The sequence below is a fragment of the Mercenaria mercenaria genome, chromosome 15 (assembly GCF_021730395.1).
Source record: "Mercenaria mercenaria strain notata chromosome 15, MADL_Memer_1, whole genome shotgun sequence".
Classification (NCBI taxonomy): Eukaryota; Metazoa; Mollusca; class Bivalvia; order Venerida; family Veneridae; genus Mercenaria; species Mercenaria mercenaria.
In genome coordinates this window covers 16,731,164-16,752,121 of record NC_069375.1, presented here as the reverse complement: position 1 = coordinate 16,752,121, position 20,958 = coordinate 16,731,164, and the positions used below count along the sequence as shown (strand labels likewise).

The following is a 20,958-nucleotide window of genomic DNA, read 5'->3' as shown; positions in this document are numbered from 1 at the left end:
CCACTGAGTCTGATGAAAAAAAAAGGAGTGCATGTCGGCAGTTTTGGTTCGTTGGGTTCATAGATACTTTAATTCTTTAGGTTCATTTTACAAAATAACCAGCTATATCCCCTTCATTTACTTAAAATATAGACATCATTTTAAATCTGTTAAACAGTATAATACTGTATTAAATGCCTGCAAAATATCCGTCTAAGACTACATATCATTCAAGAAAAACAATACAAAATTACCTGTTCCTTAAATGAAAGTGGATACTCTTTAATAAAGAAGGACAAAATAGACATATTCCCGTGACGTCACGCGTAGTTACACGAAGCCGAAATTTTTTCTCAAAAATGGTGAGAAAAACCAAATATTTGTTGCAATGTATTAAAATTGTAACGTAACCTAACATTCAGAGTCCTTTTGCTTACCATTTATTATATTTTAAAAGGCTGTATGTACACAGAGGCGTTTTCTCTTCAGTAAAACAGCTGTTTACTTGTTTCGCTTTATTGCTTTCCAGTGGGTGGGGTACTGTAAATTATAGGATGTGGCTAGGGTACCTGCAACCGAACCTGTAGACTCGGAATGGAAAATATCTACATTAAAGTTAAATTTTGCCCTGTGAAAATGGCTAAATCTAGGCTTGTTTACCCAGAGAGAAAGATGTCGTTTTTTAAATGCTATTTCAATTTGCCTTGTTGTTGTTGTTGTTGTTTAGTAAATTCCTCCGTTGACTTTTCGGAGCACCCAAGATCTAGCTGTATCTTGGTAGTATGCAGATCGATCCTTCCTGAATCGTGAATTAAGTAATCCACTTTAAATCACACACAGATTGTAACTAGATATTTACACCCTAACACTTCCGGGGGGGATATACAAGGGGGATTATCTTTACTTAATGATTAAAAAGTACTTAAGTATTGCATTATGGGTCACTGTCCGAAAGTCCCCTGCACCTTGCCAAGTGGAGCCTCAACAGCAATTCTCTTGATAGCAACTCTACCTTGTCTATACTCTCAGCTGTCAGCTGGAGTTGAAGTCCAGTACTGGGATGTGTACAATCAAGCATAAGATGGGTAAACCTGTGTCTGTCATTCAAATCACATGATATATCAGATTGTATGTCATTTTTTAGACAGACTTTTATTTTTTCACGGATGACCTCTAACGCTGGACATACAGCAATGAAGTGATCCCTGGTCTCAGGTTCTGTATTGCACAATTTACAGGTTGGATTCACATTGTACTGGTTGAATGCAGCTCTATTTGCTTGTAAGGTGTATGTGCCTGTCATGAGTCTTGCCTTAAGTTCCGCCCTCTTGACATCTTGTAAGTTAGGTCTAACTGTAGTATATACATGATGTGGTTTACCAGCCTGCAGCGAGGATGAATTAATGTACTTGAGGCTAGGTTTTTCTGCAAAGTCTGACCTCCATTGCTCTTCTATTGAAAGCCTAACAGCTTCCTTAAGTAGGTTCTTCCAATCTGATTCATCAGGTGTCTTGTCAAACAATTCATATGCTGTTGGTAATTTATAGAGGAGAAGCAGTCTTCTAATATGTGAAAATATACTTTTGTGGTGAAGTTCTTTCACGGCTAACTGTCTTTCAGCCACTTTATATTCAACTGAACTTGGTGCTTGCAAAATACTGTAGAATAAATTCAGAGTATTTTTGTGTATCTGGGTAGAGACAGGAGACACTCCTAACAAAGCAAGGGCAGCACAGTTTGGGGTTCGATCTGGAAGATGCTGAATTTGTTTCAGTGTCTTGGTTTGGAAGGCGTCTACCTTTTTCACATCTGTTTTGGTGTAGTAAAGAGTCTCGAGACCATACAGCAGCCTCGGTACTATATATACATTCCAAATGTGAGCTTTTACATCCTGTTTAAGGCCGTTTACCCCATGAAAACCTGCTCCAAGTAAGGCATATGCTGTTTCCCTCCCTTTGTCAATTTTACTCTTTATATCCACCTGGCCAGTAGACTGTCTAATGATGCCCAGATGTTCAGTTGAGTCTTCTATAGGAATCTCCTCTCCCTCTAAGAGTAGCTATTTCATGAATTTTTCGTCTGTTGCTACGGTAGACCACACAGCTGCTTTTTGTTGGGTTTATGTCATAGCGATACTGGTGACTAAAGTCCTCTACGGTCTTTAACATGAGCCTTGTTGATTCAGAGTGTTTAGAACTATAAGATTAGGACATATTTTGATAAAATTAGCAAGTTGAAGCTGTAAAATGTTGCCTGAAAATGTATTTTTTATGAATATGATATTGCTTTGTTCTTCACCATTTAAATGTGTGTTAAACCTAGAGTATTTTTTCTGCAGTTTTATCTAAAAGTTTGGAGTACTAAATGTAAATTTGTTGTCGGCCTTTTTTTTAAAATTTCATTGTTATTATAATCTTAATACATCGTATATTTCACACATCGGATTTACGATTAAATTAATTGTTGGAGTTTAAACAACAATCTCGTTTGAGGCATTCTCTGTGTACAAAAAGAATGTTTCAGTATGTAGAAATCTAACATTATAAACAATAATTATAATTATGGGCTCACAAGAGTAAGAAAAGTGTCAGCTTTCTGTTGACATTTTACTTACTCGAATCCCACCAAAATCGATCTTTTGATAAAGGTTTGAAGTTACATGGTGAAATATCTATACAGGGAAGTTAATTTATAATAATTAAGCATATAACCACATGATGTTGCATGCTGTCTTTCCTTCAGAATCCCTTTACATGTAGATCAATCTCTGATCATCTAATTATCACCACTTAACATGTGATTGATAAACCCTTTGAACTACAAGTGTTGTAGCTCCATGATTAACATGAGGTAATTATGCTAATTACACGCTAATCAACAGTGTCGAAAACAAAATATCGATCATTATCGTCGAGTCAATATTTACAGGTATGGACGACAGGATAAGACAGATAAATGTATTGATTTATATGGACTGTTTACTCCCTGTATTAGACCTTCCTGGTTTTGATTACGAGATGAAAATTATGTTTTTGGACTCTTATATGTGTTTGACTATGAAAGAGAAATCAATTGTGTTTTTTAACATAAAAGTTACTGATAAAGTTTTATTGAGTGTTAAAAGGCATGTCCTAGATTTTATAAAGCATATCCCTACTAGAATATCCAAACCTCCTGCCTTGGTTAACCCCAAGACTTATCAGGCTTATCCGTAAGCATGATAAACTCTATCACAAACTTAGCAATCCCAAAATCAAGCACAGCACCAAAAACTCAAAAGTCCCCAAAATCCTAGATACAAAGGCAAATAAGAGCCATATATTGGTCATACATGGAAAATGTCATCTTTAGCCATGATTCCCAATTTGGTAGGAATAAGAAATTTTATAGCTACATAAACACAACAAAAAAGAAAATGTCGGCGTAGCCCCTCTCAAATCAAATGGCATCAGCCACACTGATTCAGTGTGGCTGATCCAGTCACCAAAACAAATATCATTAATAAACAATTTGCCAGTAACCAAGGCAATAACCTTAATAAACAATTTGAATCAGTCTAAATCTGTCGGCCAATAGCTATTCATAGCTAATGTTATTGTGTTTGAAACCCGACTATAAATAAAAATTGGTATCTTGGTCTTCTCCCCACCTAAACCTAAACATCTATGCTCAGATGTAGATGTAATAACAAATTTTTCAGTTTTTGTAGCAAAAGTGACAGCAGCTAATTGCATATTTTGTCCTATATGTAATTGATTTATTTTAATATGACTTATTTATCTATTGTAAAGAAAGATTTTCCTAATTTCTATAGAGAGTTTATGCAGCCATTCAGTAAAAAAATGAAAATGAAATTTTAGCCCCATTCAAATACATTGTACTTTCACTTTGGATAACAGTGTATAATTTCCAATCTCCCTACTTTTCCGCCTTAAAATCATACAGTATTTTGGATACCTTCTATGTAACACAATAAGCTATGTTAAAAAAGCGTTTTCAAGCATTTAAAAAATTTTGGGGTCACATTTTTTGGAAATCGTGAATCAGGTGTTTGCTAGATTATCTTTCCAGTGGTTGTTGCTAATTATTTGTCATAAAGTTGTCGTTTTTACGTTTTTTTTTTGTAAATATTATTATTATAATTAGCTCTCTCTTTTTTGACGGCTTAAGCAATTTTGGTACAGGGTTGCCTAGAGATCATTTTTACAAAATATTTTTGAAATCTGACTAACAGTTTCTGAGGAGATTTTTAAAGATTTTCCTTTCAGTCGCCATGGCAGCCACAGTTCTGAATGGATTTTTATTCTTTAGACAATTTTGAAAAGGAGCCACACAATGTTCATTCTATGAAGTTTGGTATAAATCTGCCCAGTAGTTATGAAGAAGATTTGTTAAAAATTGTTGACAGATGACGGACATCAAGTGGTCACAAAAGGTCCTCCTTGAGCCTTTGGCTCAGGTGGGCTAAAAATTGGTCTGGTACCAGTGACTTGGACAGATACTAGGGATACAGGCATTTTACCAGTTCATGAAGGCTTTTTCCTCAAATACAGTTATCCCTACTTAAAGGAGATAGTTCTGAAGCAAAAAAAAGGGTTGTTTTTTTCCACATTTCTGAACTGAAAATTCCCATGATTGTTAGTAAAATACAAATATTATTTATATTGGTTTAAATAAAAACTTAAGTTAAGCCATCTCCAGCTTTTATCTGACTTAACAAATATCACAGTCATAGCCCATTATGGCATATATTCTGGAAAAGGAACGTTATTGGGCAGCAGTTGAACAGAAATTGCAACATTCCATGTGAAAATGCCAAGTATGCAAATCTATTTAAAATTATGGCTATTTTCAGGGACTCTTGGCATTACTACGGAAGCTTAAATCAAGTGGTGGAAAAGAGTTGCGTATATTATTGCTTGGTTTAGACAATTCTGGTAAAACTACATTACTAAAGAGTTTAGCATCAGAAGACATTTCACATATCACTCCAACACAGGTAACACATTACAGTTGTTTTTTTTTTTAAGTTGGTTCTTTTACAATTATCATCAGCATGACCAGAAATTTAGTGCTATACATTTTGATAGTTTATCTTTGATTCTTAATAGTGGTATTGATGGAAGCAGAGGCTGTTGTTTAAAGATGTTGCACATTCATGCCGATAATAGTAATATTTGAGATGCCAGGCAGAGAAGATGCATGTAGTCTTTAAGCCTGTAATTAATTCTTTATTCAGATGCAATACTTAAGATGCTTGTGTGTATTTGAACCCCTCAGTCCTCTCTGGAAAAAAAGTGGTATACATACTGTTTTGCTGATAGTTGGTCCGTCAGCCTGTTGGTATATTTATTTTACATTTAGTACATATGTCAGTATACACTTGGTTTTTGATCAGTAACTAGAGGACTGGTCAAACTTCATAAGATATGGTCAGTAGTTACAAATGAATCTGTATCATTTAGCTGATCAGTTAATCAAAGGTCAAGGTCACAGTGAAAATTTTTAGGCTGAAATATGTTTCCACTTTTGGCTGAAAGTGGCAAATTGTCTCAGTTTGCCTGTGGTCAGCAAATTACCTCTAATTTAGGGAACATTAGTCAAAGTGACTGAAAACAGTTTTTAGTCCATGATTGAAGAATGCACTGGCGTAAAACTGTCAATTGCATGTGGTCTGAGTAAATGACGCTTATTTATCTGGAATTATTAGGCCAAGGTCGCAGTGTTTTGGTCTGCTTTGGGAAAATCTAATCAGTAGATTACCCCTATTGTTTTGGGGGTCAAGTGGTCAAAAGTCACTGTGAGATGGAAAAACTACTGGGTATCATTTATATGAGTCACCTTTTCACAAATAGATTGACAAGGATAACTTTTGTGTAGTGGTCGAATGTTTCCGATGCTTGTCGCTGTCAAACTTCTGATGATTGTTGATCATGACTTGAAGGGCCACATTTTCATTTTTTATGAAGTTTGGTGTAATGGCCATCTTATGAGAGATTCTGTTAAAGTTTGAAACTGGGACACGTGGTCATCAAAACCTAGGTCAGTAGGCTAAAAATTGGAACAACTTGTGACCAGTTACTAGAGGTACAGATATTTTCACAAGTTTTCCTCAGAAAATTATCCATAAATGTTTTGAAGAAAAAAAAGGTTGTTCCAATTTTGAAACTGGAATCCATGCGATACAAAATATTTATATGGTTAAATAAAAACTTAGTTACCTCTCTAAGCCTTATCAATTCACAGTCTTAGCACATTATGGACATTATTTTGGATGAACTATTGGTCAAGTTCGAACAAAATTGCACTTCCATTAAAAAGCAAGTAGTCAAATAATAGAAATACGCATTAGGGGACCTCTCTCGGAAAGCCTAATTAAGTGGTGAAAGAGTTGGTATATTATTGGCTGGTTTGACATTCTGTAAAACTATCTAGTCAAAGTTCGACACTTCAGGAAGAACATTTTCATATCATCAAAATAAAATTACCTTGTTTTTTTTCTTAAGTGGTTCTTTCAATTATCATAGATCTCAGAAAATTAGGTCAGATAGTTTCATCTTTGATTTTATAGGGTATTCGAAGCAGGGTCATTTGTTTAAAAACATATCGATAAGGTAATATTAGATCAGAAAAGACTCATGTGAGCCTCTAATACATTTTTCATGGATTATTGAAGATGTTGGTCTGAATGTTCTCTGAAATAACTAGGTACAATTTCGGAAAAGTGGTGTCATGTGCTTCAAAACTAGTCATATGTCAAAATTGATAGAACAAGGACTTGGTCAAACTCTAAAGAGTCAGTATTTACAATGGATCTGTATCATTTGCTGTCAATGTTAATCAGAAGTCTAGGTCAAGTGAAAAGGTCATTGGCTGAAAATGTTTCCACTTTTGGTGAAAGTAGCAAAAACTTTCCTTTAAGCCTACTTAGATATCTCTAAAAAATTAGTCAAAGTTAGCTCAGATGAAACTAGGTCAGATTGAAACTGCACTGCATAGAACCATTAGTGTCAGTAGGTTACTGAATAATAAGCAAGTCCTTTTTTGGACTCTTTAGGTCCATACTTTTCAGTGGGATTACTGTATGAAATTTGGTCTGAATTTTCACTTGATGAATACTAGGTCAAGTTGAAACTGAGTTCAACACTTTGGTCAAAACTGATCATGAGGTCATAAAATTATTTTTTAAATGTTTTAGAATCTTTAGAAGGACTCAAACTTCATGGATGATTGCAGTTGTCAGAATGTTCACCTTTTTGTTTTTAGGGTCAGTAGGTCAAAGGTCGCAGTGCATGCCAAAAATTATACACTTGATTTACTTCACAGACCGCTAAAATGGCTGATAAATTTTTCTGCACATTCATATCAAATTAATGTGTTGTTTTCATCTTAAAAATTCTGCAAAGAAAGAAGAGTCTAGTATGTTTAGTTTTTGGAATTACATGTACATTTGAAATTTTATGGTTACAATACGTCAGTAGATTTTAAACAAATGTTTATAAGGTTCTTGCTGATGGCTAGTGTTTTTGCCTTTGCAACCAGTGCAGACTAAGATCAGCCTGTGCACCTCTATCACTCTGTGCAGGCTGATCATAATCTGCACTGTTCGCGATTCAGCCAGTAAATTCACAGTGAACGCCCCCTTGAATAAGAAGTGGTACTGCCGAAATTGAATGATGGACCATTCCATTTTAGAAATATAGCAGGGTAAAGGTTAAGTGTACTTGGTCTTGAGTTGCTTACATTTTCCTGGAGTTGATATTCAGTTGGCAGGTTAACTTGAAAATAGTTAAGTCAGTTACTGAACACAGCTACTTTAACCCTTAGCCTGCTAGCAGCAAGTGATTCTGCCTTTGTGACCAATGAAGACCAAGATCAGCCTGCACCTCCATGGTTTGCACTGTTCGCTTTTCAGTCAGTAAATTTTCAGCAAACACCCCTTTGAATAATCAGTGGTACTGCCAAAATTGAACGATGGAACAGTCCATTTTAGAAATTTAGCAAGTTAAAGGTTAAAGGAAATTGTATGAGATTTACAACTGTATGAATGTTATATGTGTTCTCAGCATATGGCTTATCAGTTCCATAACTTTGTATATGTTTATTTTTAAGGGATTTAACATCAAAACAGTGCAGTCAGAAGGATTTCGTCTCAATGTTTGGGATATAGGAGGCCAGAGAAAAATTCGACCATACTGGAAAAATTACTTTGAAAATACAGATGTGTTGGTTTGTATATATTTGTTAAATTGGAAGTCAGATATATCGGTAGTCATGAGTTTGATTAAATTTTGTTAAAGCTTTTTTTGCTTGATTCAGGCAGTCTTGCTAGAACACAAGACTGACAGGGTTTTCCTCAGTGCTTTGGATTTCATGCAAAAAACTTTTTTTGCACAATTAAACTCTTCTTCTCCTTTTGTGGCTCTTTGATTGTACCAGTAGCACATGTTTTCAGTTACATCACGATATGTGTGTTGACAACTGCCAGTCGTGTTACACACCTGTTACTGTTCTTCTGGTGTGACAGTTTACTGGAGATTAGTGGTTATAATCCTTGAATAGAATAATTATGTCTCCCACCACACAGTGGTGTGGGAGAGGTATTGATTTACTCCTGTCTGTCTGTCACAAATCGTTTCCGCACTCTAAGTCGAACATTTATCATCCAATTTTCACCAAACTTGAACAAAATGTGTTTGCCAATAAGTCCTTGGCCAGGTTCGATAACTAGCCAAATCGGCAGAGGCACTTCCGAATTATGGCCCTTGAACATAATTACTAATAGGCCAGTTACTCCAATATGTGAATTACCGGTTACTCCAACACGTAAACAGTATAATTATAAAGACAGACTTACTATTCAGATGGTTAAGCTGTTGTGGGAGACATTTATGTTCTTTTCGCAAAAGCACCTCTAGTTCATGTTTGTAATTGGCGTGTTCCTTAGATGTGATGATTTTTCGTGTTTCTGTTGAACTGGGATTAAAATGAATAAAAATTATGTGGATTACTTCCCTTTCACAGAGCATCAATAATCAGTCATATTTAATCAGATATTTGTTACAGTCCTTGAATTTCATGTTTGTAATTGGCGTGTTCCTTAGATGTGATGATTTTTAGCTCAGCTGAACACGAAGTGCTCAAAGGTGAGCTTTTGTGATCGCCCTGTGTCTATCGTCGTCAACAATTTGACTGTTAACACTCTAGAGGTTACAGTTTTGGCCCAATCTTAATGAATCTTGGTCAGAATGTTACTCTCAATAAAATCTTGGATGAGTTCGATATTGGGTCATCTGGGGTCAAAAACTTTGTCACCAGGTCAAATCAAAGGAAAAGCTTCTTAACACTGTAGAGGCAGCATTTATGACTATATCTTCATGAAACTTGGTCAGAATGTTAATCTTGATGATCTCAAGGTCCAATTTGAATCGGGGTCATGTAGGATCAAAAACTAGGTCACCAGGTCAAATCAAAAGAAAAGCTAGTAAACACTGTAGAGGCCACATTTATGATCATATCTTAATGAAACATGGTCAGAATGTTAGTCTTGATGATCTTTAGGTCACTTTAAAATCTGGATCATGTGGGGTCAAAAACTAGGTCACTAGGTCAGATCAAAGGAAAAGCTTGTTAACACTCTAGAGGCCACATTTATGACTATATCTTCATGAAACTTAGTCAGAATATTAATCTTGATGGTCTTTAGGTCAAGTTTGAATCTGGGTCATGTGGGGTCAAAAACTAGGTCACCAGGTTGAATCAAAGGAAAAACTTGTTAACACTTTAGAGGCCACATTTATGACCATATCTTAATGAAACTTGGTCAGAATGTTAATCTTGATGATCTTTATGTCAGTAGGTCAGGTGAGTGATACAGGGCCTTCATGGCCCTCTTGTTCATGTTTCAGTTGCATTGGAATTAAAATGAATTAAAAATTATGTCAATTACTTCCCTTTCAAAGAGCATCAAACCTATTCAGTCATATATGCATTTTAATAAAAGATGCATGTAATGTCATAGTTAAATTACGGCAGGTTTAATTTTCAAAATCAGCATCTATCTGTTTGTGACAATTTTCCAGTTTTAATACCCCCTCCTTTAAAAATATCATAAATGTTACAGCAGAAAAAGGTAACTCTCTCATTAGCTTCAAAGTCACATATAGAGGTAAAAAAAACAACATATTTTTCTGTTTCTGATCTGTAGCTTTTTTATGCATGCATGTTTTTTTTCCAGATAGCCTGTATTTTATAATTTTTGACAACACTTGACAGTGAACTTCACTCTCTTATTTACCTTACAGATATATGTAATAGACAGCTCCGATAGAAAAAGAATGGAAGAAACCGGAGAGGTATACTGTTCTTCATATTTTCAGTTAAATATCAATTTTTTTATGCCCCCGAAGGGAGGCATATAGTTTTTGAACCGTCTGTCGGTCTGTCAGTCTGTCTGTCGGTCTGTCAGTCTGTCCGCAATTTTCGTGTCCGGTCCATATCTTTGTCATCGATGGATGGATTTTCAAATAACTTGGCATGAATGTGTACCACAGTAAGACGACGTGTTGCGCGCAAGACCCAGGCCCGTAGCTCAAAGGTCAAGGTCACACTTAGACATTAAAGGATAATGCATTGATGGGCGTGTCCGGTCCATATCTTTGTCATCGATGGATGGATTTTCAAATAACTTGGCATGAATGTGTACCACAGTAAGACGACGTGTCGCGCGCAAGACCCAGGTCCGTAGCTCAAAGGTCAAGGTCACACTTAGACGTTAAAGGATAGTGCATTGATGGGCGTGTCCGGTCCATATCTTTGTCATCGATGGATGGATTTTCAAATAACTTGGCATGAATGTGTACCACAGTAAGACGACGTGTCGCGCGCAAGACCCAGGTCCGTAGCTCAAAGGTCAAGGTCACACTTAGACATTAAAGGTCATTTTTCATGATAGTGCATTGATGGGCGTGTCCAGTCCATATCATTGTCATTCATGCATGGATTTTAAAATAACTACGCATGAATGTGTGAAACAGTAAGACGACGTGTCGCGCGCAAGACCCAGCTCCGTAGGTCAAAGGTCCTAAACTCTAACATCGGCCATAACTATTCATTCAAAGTGCCATCGGGGGCATGTGTCATCCTATGGAGACAGCTCTTGTTCATGTTGTTTTAGTTAGAATTTTGTAAAATTAACGTCAAAGTAACAACAAAGGTCACCCGGTTAATTTCTAGCTTTACTGTATATGGTGGAGGAAAACCCAAAGCATTACTTCAGAAACCTTTTGTAAAACCAGCAAGTGGAGTATTCCTTAATGAGAGAAAAATAAGGAGGAAGTGATTTGGAGTCGCCAAGTGAACCATTCAGTCATCAAGGCTCCAACAGGTTTTTACCTAGCCTGTGCACAAGATGAGCTGTTGAAATGTTAGTCCTGCATTGTCTTCCCTAAACATATTGGCTACCTGTCTAAGTGAATCTAGTTCAGAATGTTTGCACCAATCTAACTGAATTTATGTCACAATAGTTTTCCCAGTGTTACTGAGTCTCGGTCAGAATGTTTTCCTCAGTCTTATAGTACATTGATCAGAATGTTTGCTCCAGTCCTACTACAGATTGATCAGAATGTTTGTCCAAAACCTAATGAATATAGATCGGACTATTTGTCTCAGTCTTTCTCAGTCCTAGTCAGAATGTTTGCATCGGTCTTAGTGAAACTTGGACAGAATGTCCGTCCATATTTTTAATACTGAATCTTGATCAAAATGTTTACCTCAGTTTTGCTGAATATTGGTTAGAATGTTCACTGCAGTCTTGCTTAATCTTGGTCTGAATTTTTGCCCTAATCTGTACATGGAAATACATTGGTGTAATTGGTCATCTGGATACAAATTCCAAAATTATCAAAGCACAACCTTCGTTAAGGTGATTTTGATTGCCTCCCATGTAAGGAAGCAATATCCCATAAATGGCAGAGTCGAGGTTTCAACTGGAGCTACTATTGTATTTAACTCTTAGCCTGCTTAATTTCTAAAATGGACTGGTCTATTATTCAGTTTGGGAAATACCATGTATTATTCAAATGGGTGTTCACTGAAAATTTACTGACTGAATAGCAAACAGTGCAGACCATGATCAGCCTGCTGGTCTGCACTGGTCGCAAAGGGTACTGACTGAATAGTGAACAGTGCAGACCATGATCAGCTTGAACATCCGTCTTGGTCTGCACTGGCAGCAAAGGCAGAATCACTTGCTGCCAGAAGGCTAAAGGTTAACAGAATATTTATCAAAACCTTTTGAACTAATAATATATATATCTCTATTGTAGGAATTAAATGAATTGTTAGATGAAGACAAGTTGTGTGGTGTACCTCTGTTAGTCTATGCCAACAAGCAAGATTTAGATTTTGCTGCATCTGCAGCGGACATATCAGATTCCCTGGGTTTATCTTCTATATCAGATCGTGTTTGGCAAATACAGGCTTGTAGTGCACTTAAAGCTGAAGGAGTTAAAGTAAGTAGTAAAGGACTGTAAACTATATAGAGTCTGTTGATAGATCAAGACTTAACCCTTACCTTGCTAAATGTCTATACTGAACTTGTCCATCTTTCAATTTGGACTGTACCATTAACTGTTAAAAGGGGTGCTTACCAAAAAAGATACTGACTAAATAGCAAATATTGCAGATCTTTATCAGACTGCACAGATGTGCAAGCTGATCATGATCTACACTGGTAAATCAGTAATTTCTAGCATGATAAGGGTTAACACAGATTGATTTGATAGTCCTAAAGTGATGTTACAATAACTGCCCCAATTCTGTTTTATAATTAATTGAAAAAAAAAAACTGTGATTTTATAAAACCTTGGCTACTATTGTGTGCAGTGAAAAAGTTGTTGTACTTGATTTTAAAATGAAATCAAAACATGGATAATTCATGTAGTTTTGAACTTGTGAGTTACATTTGTGATTGTTGAAATTACCATTGCAGTCATGTGTTGTAATCAGTTTTAATGCGAGCGAGGTCAAAATTGGTCCCACCCTAAGATTTGCTTGTTTACATAAAAAATAAAAACTTCTTGTCTGAAGCCTCTAGCCCTTTGGCTTAAATATTTGGCATGTAGCTCTGTGTAGTGGTTCTTTACAAAGTTTGTTTAAGTCAAGCCTCTGCAGTGAAAAACTGGCTCTGCCCAGGGTTCCCTGTTTATATAAGAAGTTTTGAAATTTTCTTGTGTAAACCTCAATCACTGGAGCTTAGATGTAGCATAGGGGACCTCTACCAAGTTTGTTCAAATGACACCTCTGAGTGGTCACTTATAAAGGAAAAACTTTTTGAATATACTTGTCTGAAAATGCAAGATCTAGAGCTTAAATGTTTGGCATGTAGCATCTTCTAGTGGTCCTGTATCAACTTGGTTCAGATCCTGCCCTAGGAGTCAAAATTGGCCTCACCTATTGGGGTCACTTGTAATAAGAAAAACTTCAAGAATCTTCTTGACTAAAACATCAAGGTTTAGAAATTAGATATTTGGCAGGTAGTATTATGTAATGGTCATTTACAAAGTTTGAAATCATGTACCCACTTTTTTATGATGTAGAGACTTACACTAAGCCCTCTTTACACAAAGGCAACAATCTTGTTTATAGAGTGAAATTGTTGACTGAACACAGTTTGTCAGTCCTAATCCTGTCCATGATATACATTGTATCAATGCAATGGAAAAATAGAATATCTATGTTAAATGCTATGCAGGATAACACAGTCATGCATCTAACAGTCCTGAAATTGATTTCTTTGATTTTCTCGTATTTCTAGATATTTTCCCCATACTTACGGGTAGTAGAGATTGTTCTCTTTCTAGCAGTAGCCTTTTCAACATATTTTATCTTAAGAAATTCTGCGGGTTTTGACTTTTTAAAAAAAATCGTTGGTTTGTTGACAGATTTCACCACAGAAAATGTCACACTTTCCCCAGGGTATTACCTGATTTGATCTTTACATAGTTTCTATTCAGGTTGCTAATCCTTGTAGTAATTATGCATGCTTTTTTCCTGCTTAGATGTAAAAAATGCATGGTTTGCATGAGGTACTAGGTCAGTAGTCAGCTAAGCCTACCATAAAGTCTTTGCAGATTTGTCTCTATTTTTTCCAAAGATTTTACCCGGGATCATTTTTTTTTCAGCTCAAATAACTTTTTTTTTTCAGAAAATGATATATAAATATTTTTTCAGTCTATGTACTTTAATGCAGTAAACTACACATATATCTAACATAGATAGTACCTAAAGTCAATGTCTTACTTAGAGGCCAAAGTTCAGAAACAAGAATGGCAACTTTGTCCAGAGCATTTCTTCTTCATGCATGGTGGGATTTTGATGTAACTTGGCACATTTGTTCACCATCATGAGACAGAGTGTCATGTGCAAGAACCTGGTCCCTACAGGGTTCGCACAGGCTTGAAAAGTACTTGAAAATGAAGGGCAGTCTTGAAAAGTCCTTGAAAACACAATTTGTCTTGAAAAGTGCTTGAAAATTGCCCAAAGACCTTGAAAAGTACTTGAATTTCTTATTTTGTCGTATGCTAGACAATTAAAATCTCCCCAAAAACCAAAAGTAAATCTTTTAGAATAAAATGGCAAGTTTCGAACAATGGGCAGAGCTACGAAAACGCTGTAATAAAAAAAGGTCGAATGTGTTCGGGACGAAAGCAAAGTTTGGGTACGAATGTTTCGTACTTTCTGTTTAGCGTTGTCTCCCCTGACTAAAATGGCATCAATTCGTCACGGAGCATGAATCGCAATTCTTATCGTAATGGGAAAGTGTGTGACAGTCTTACGGTACCCCCACCCCAAACAGTTACCATTCTGTTTGCATCATCGAGTGCTAGTATTTCAAACTAAGTATAAAAAAATAATGTACTTAAAGCAGAAATTATATGGACAATGCAAACCAGAAATATACCTTAAACAAGTCCAATGAAAACATTAATAAAATATTTCAAACCATGTTTCCAGACAGTAAAATAGCGAAAAAGTTTGCTCTTGGTGAAAGAAAAACTGCCTATATCTGTGTATTTGGCCACTTTAAAAGCTTACTGACTGAAAAGATCAGGGGACCATTTGTCGCTCTGATTGATGAAACTTGAAATAAAAAGATGCAAGAAAAACAGATGGATCTTCATATTAGGTTTTGGGATGCAGAATCACAGCAGGTAGTAACACGGTATTATGGTTGAATAAGTCCTTGAAAACTATAAGACTAGTGCTTGAAAAGTCCTTGAAAAGTCCTTGAATTTGACTTGGCCTTGTCTGTATGAACCCTGTCCCTAGGTCTAAAGTCAAGGTCTTACTTGGAGGCCAAAGTTCAGAAACAAGAATGGCAACTTTTGTCCAGAGCATTTCTTCTTCATGCATGGAGGGATTTTGATGTAACTTTGCACAGTTAAGCTCTCGATGGGCGTATTTTGGTATTTTGTGACTATGGCACCCTTGTTATTTATTTTGTTGCTGTTAACATTTCTATTTTTTGTTTACTTTTACAGGAAGGTATGCAATGGGCAATGAAACAGATAGACAGTAAAAGTAGCAAAGGCAAGAAGAAATGATAGAAGGACAATATTAACCTATGTTATATATACACAAATAGATACTACACCATGGTTACAAACTGGTCTAATGAATGTTGGATAAAAACATATCACTATTTGATATTGTAGTTTACTGTAGTCATGTTCATTGAAAAAGTGCATTGTCAGCATCTGATCAATGTGCTTGCATTTTTTTTTCTACTTGAAAAGTTGGGACTGCAAGACAAATCACAGAAGACAGTGGATTTTCTTTTTTTTTATCATTGTTAGTTGATCTCTGTATATGATGATTGATTAATGGTTGTATTTATAAATGTACATGATTGTGTAATTACAGTTTAAATCAAATCCTGTAGAGAAAATGAAATATTGCAAACGTGTGTCCCGTAAATGTAGAATTAGAGCAAACCAAAGATTTCAATTAAGTTATCATTTGACATTGGGTATACATATTTTGTTCATGCACATAAAATATATTGTTTCAAACATGGTCACAGGAAAACTTTATCCTGCCTTTTGAAAGTTTCTTCATTCTGGTAATTTTGAAGACTGGGCAAATATTGTTGATATTTATTTCAAGAATTTCTGAAGGTGTTAACAGTATTTGCATATTTTTAACGTGTTAAATGCTGTCTTTTTCCCTTCACAATTTTACATTAACATTCCATTTTTATAGGAAATTTTGTTGAAAATGCTTACCTCAGATTTGTATCAGTCTCTTTTTAATTAGATTGTAAGACTGTTGTTAAAATATAATATAGGAAATATTCTGGAATATCATTCTCTCTGATTTTTGGAAGTTTTATAAACTTTCGACTTCACATAAACTTTATATGTAAGGTATGTATTTCTCTGCAGTTCTTCACATATTTCACCTATCCAGCTACAGGCTTGTCATCACTGATTTATAAAACTAGCTGACTTTATTACTTTGAATGGTCAGACGAATGGGAATACTCTTTAAAGATACACTATGCCCTGCCTTTGCCAGAATAATTTATCTTTATTGAATTAAATATAGAAAATCCTAATGAGATATGTTTTATTTGGCCTGAGATATGTAAACAAAGTTCTTAGAGAAGCAATCACAAAGGTTTTCTAGCAACAGTCTGTTAAATCAACTTTCATATTACATTTTTGTGGCCTTATGTTTACTTTTTCATGTATGGTACTTTAAACCTAGCATACAGTGCTGTTTGACATACAAAGAAATATTTGTTCTATGTTAACATCGATAATAGCAAATAATTGTTCATATTTCCAAGTATGAAATTTTGGCAATATATCTTTAAGAAACAGAAATATTGTTTTGATACTGAAATATTCATTGTTTAAGATGGCATCCTATGTAAGCGAAATTTAAATACAGTATAACTCTTGATTCCGTCCTGCAGTTGTCATATCAGATTTATTGTCCTATATTTGGGTATAACATGTAGAAATGTGCCAAAGTGTGGTTTGAAACAGACATGTACCGCTACTCTGTCATTTACTAGATACTATGAAATCATTTCATTTTGTTGGTACAAACATTCATTGTTTAAGTCAGAATGGCTATTTCATAGGGATAATAGTTTGGGGATTTCAGAATTGGATTATAAAATGATTGGAAAATTTTATTGTGATTTTATTCAGTGGATATACTCAATCATGAAGTCAATGAAAATTACTTGTGCACGAACATTAATGATTTCATGGTATCTGAATCTTAGAGCCTGTTTTTACCCACTTTTCTCTTTTTGTTGCAATTTTGATAATTCTGCAGTAGGTATATAGAGACAAGTTAAGGATATTTTTTATGTTTATTGTACTTAATATGCTTATTTCTATCATCCGTCCATGTTGTAATGTATATGTATCACATTTTGATCTGTATTCATCTATTGACAACATTATTAATGACATTTTTATTATTTGAATTGTGTGTATTTTAATCACTTTATTTCTACTCAGAATATTGAATTGTTTGTGCAGTCATCAGTGTAAAAAAGTCACCATCAGTTGTATTTTGCATTTAGTAATTTCTTTCCAAACAGATATTGTCAACTTGTTGCTTTGGATTCTAGCACTGTTTCTAGATATACAGTAAAACAGCAACTGCTCAGTCGACAGGAGGTCCTTGAGTTATTTATGGATTTGAGTGATCAGAACAGAGAAAATTTAAGAAAAACATGATTTGTTTGAGTAAGCATTGGTTCTTGAGCAGTTGATGCTCTAGTAAGCCGTGTTTCACTGTATTGACTGACTTTTTCTCGTAAACAAACTTCTAATTTGCAGGATGCAGTTGTGAATATTTTCATTTTTGTAGAGATTAATACAAAATGTACGCCTGATTTTAAAAGATAAAGAAGTTGGTATCAAATTCTTGAGAATGTTGGCTTGTTCATGATTTCAAAACTGTTGTATTTGATTCATTGTTTTTGTACTTTACTGTATAATTTAAAGAATTTTATTATTAATTATGATTAAAGCCTCTTTTGAAAAATGTATGTCTAACAGAATATTGAGACGACTTCAACTTTTGTGGATTTAGTTCTCTATTACCATAATTATATCCCGTTACATGATAAGTGGTAATTAAAACATGCACCAAGATAAAATCAGTATGTTTTGATAAAATCATCCAAAAAAATGTGAACAATTCTTTTCAAGTACTTTTTAAAGTGGTCATCATAATATATTGTGTATACTATTCTCTTGGTGACAAGTCTCAATTCTCTGAAGACAAATACTGTTTAACACCATAAGTGCTCTTTTGTCCTGTTGTATGTTCAACATTTACTTATGAAATCCTGTTTTCTTTTAATTACATGTATAGACAGAATTAGTTTTAATGACTTTATAACTGAAAAAGATTAGTTGCTCATTAAGGTGATGACAAGGAATGCCAATAGATACATACTAATAGGTACACTTAGTACCTCCGACATGGTTAATAATGATGTGCTACCTTTTCTTTGAAATCTGAACCGGCATTTGTGGATTTAGTTCTCTATTACCATAATTATATCCCGTTACATGATAAGTAAAACTAAAACTAAAGTATGGTATCTAATCCAATTCTGTACCTACTTTTCTCCTCAAATCAGAAATAAACATTTCAGCCTACAATATTTTCCTGTATTGGATGTGGGACAACAAAGTTCCCATTTTAACTGAAAGACAAGTTGAAGCTGCTAATGGATAAATGTATATGTATGTTATTCAGTATTGATAAAGGCTAGACGCAGTGTTCTTATCTGCATACTTTTACATTAGTTGTTTCAGTCACGGAATTATGCCTATTTGCATTTTTCATTTACAGAAAAGGATTATTTTTCTGTTCAATAAAATATATATTTATACTATGCCAATCAAGAAAAAAACATTCTTGGTATGATTTACAGATGGGTACTTGTCCAATTTTATCACCATATTGTACAATAACAGAAGAGCATTAAATAAATTAATAATGTTGGGTAGACTATGTACATCATCCGCTTTAGATACGAGACAGATATTTTGTCACTGTGTTTAATTGCAGTTGTCTGTTTTACTTACATTGGCAGTATACCATGTATGGATCTTCACCTATATTTTCAGTAGGTCACCAGGTCAGATAAAGATGAGCACTTGTACTAATTTCATTGTAATATTTAGTATGATGTAAGTTAATGTGAAATTCAACATTAAAGTCTTTGAAAATCATTTCATTGTTTGTTTGATTGCTGGAGAGAGGTTGAGTAGTGGGTCTGAAACCACACTTAGGGAGTAGAATTCTTCCATCTAAGCACGGGAGTTAGTACCAAAGTGCCTGCCCATACCTGAAACAAAGCCTAGAGGAGCATCTTGGTCCTCCTGCACCATCAAAAGCTGAAATAAAATGCCAGATAACCTTGTGCGAGTGTGGTAAAAAATTCCTGAAACGATATTCAGCAGTGTTCAATTCTTGGGCTAATGTTCAATAGTAATTGCATTTTTATATGGACCAAAACTTGGCAGCAATAAGAATTCCTGGATCTATATTCAAGCAGCAATGAACAGAAATGAAACTAGCTTAGTTTGAATGTGTCTGCTCAATAACAAGAGCATTTTTTAGTTTGAAGTTTAACTTCTGTTGAAGAGGTGTCGTGTTAAAATATAGGTAAAATTTTGTAATCCGATTAGATTATCTAAATCGGCCTGTTTGAACCAGTATCTCCCAAGTTGCGTGCCCTTAAAATAAGTCAAAATTGCCATCAATGACATTGTCCTGATATTTGCTAAAATATTCTGCCTTTAATATTTACCATGTTCATGATGTAGGTGTGTCACTATAATGATCTTACATGCCTGTCTGTCAATACAGTTTTCCAGTCTTAGGGACAGTAGGGAATGGAAAATGGAGCACTATTGAGATTTTTAGCTCGACTATTCATAGAATAGTAGAGCTATTGGACTCGCCCGTACGTCGGCGTCCACGTCCCCATTTGGTTAAGGTTTTGTATGTAAGCTGGTATCTCAGTAACCACTTGTGGGAATGGATTGAAACTTCATACATTTATTCACTGTGATAAACTGACTTACATTGCACAGGTTCCATAACTCTATTTTGCTTTTTTACAAAATTACTAGTATGCCCCTTTTTCGACTTGGCAGGTTTTGGTTAAGGTTTTGTATTTAAGCTGGTATCTCAGTACTCACTAATAGGAATGGATTGAAACTTCACACACTTATTCACTGTGATAAACTGACTTACATAGCACAGGTTCCATAACTTGCTTTTTCACAAAATTATGGATTGAAACTTCACACACTGAAATGTTCATTGTCATGATCTGAAATGCACTAAACAGGTTCCATAACTCTACTTTGTTTTTGTTTTTCAAAATTATGCCCCTTTTTTCGACTAACAGTTTTTGGTTAAGTTTTTGTATGTATGCTGATATCTCAGAATCTACTAATGGGAATGGACTGAAACTTCACACACTTGTTCACCATCATGATATGACCTGCAGTGCAAAGGTTCAATTACACTACTTTGCATTTTACAAAATTATGCCCCTTTTTGCAACTTTCGTATTCATTCAATTGACAAGGCTGTTGAATAGTCGAGTGTTGCTGTCCTCCGACAGCTCTTGTTTTATCTACTATTCGGAGGTTTTGCAGAACTCCTGTTTACTGTGGCAGACATGTTTGATAATTTTTCTTGCTTTCCGTTTGTCTCATTGCAAAGTTTTCAAAAACAAAATATAACTCGTGTGTGCTACTTATGATGTCATTATAAAACATAACTTTGCAGTGCATAGCCTTGCTTTTTTTCCCTATGGAAAAGATAAGGTGATCTTCTACCTGGAAACCATGTCTTTCCCACTAAGAAGGCAAGAATATAAAATGTCTGAATTTATGCAGTGATGATATCAAAATAGTTTTG

General features: G+C 35.0%; 2 protein-coding genes across 2 annotated transcripts in view; one reads left to right on the top strand and one right to left on the bottom strand.

Moving 5' to 3' along the window:
• Positions 1-298, bottom strand: part of LOC123545699 (sideroflexin-2-like) — a 42,945-nt gene extending 42,647 nt beyond the window's left edge. Inside the window, exon 1 of the mRNA XM_053524654.1 lies at positions 234-298. The gene's annotated coding sequence lies outside the window, so the exon portion shown is untranslated. The remainder of the gene's footprint in view (positions 1-233) is intronic.
• LOC123545716 (ADP-ribosylation factor-like protein 3) lies at positions 184-19,253 on the top strand. Its single transcript, XM_045332029.2, has 6 exons — positions 184-341; positions 4,835-4,978; positions 8,092-8,208; positions 10,284-10,334; positions 12,306-12,491; positions 15,522-19,253. Exons 1-6 carry the CDS (start codon positions 339-341, stop codon positions 15,582-15,584), a joined length of 564 nt encoding a protein of 187 aa, XP_045187964.1. The 5' UTR covers positions 184-338; the 3' UTR covers positions 15,585-19,253.
• The last annotated feature ends 1,705 nt before the right edge of the window (positions 19,254-20,958 follow it).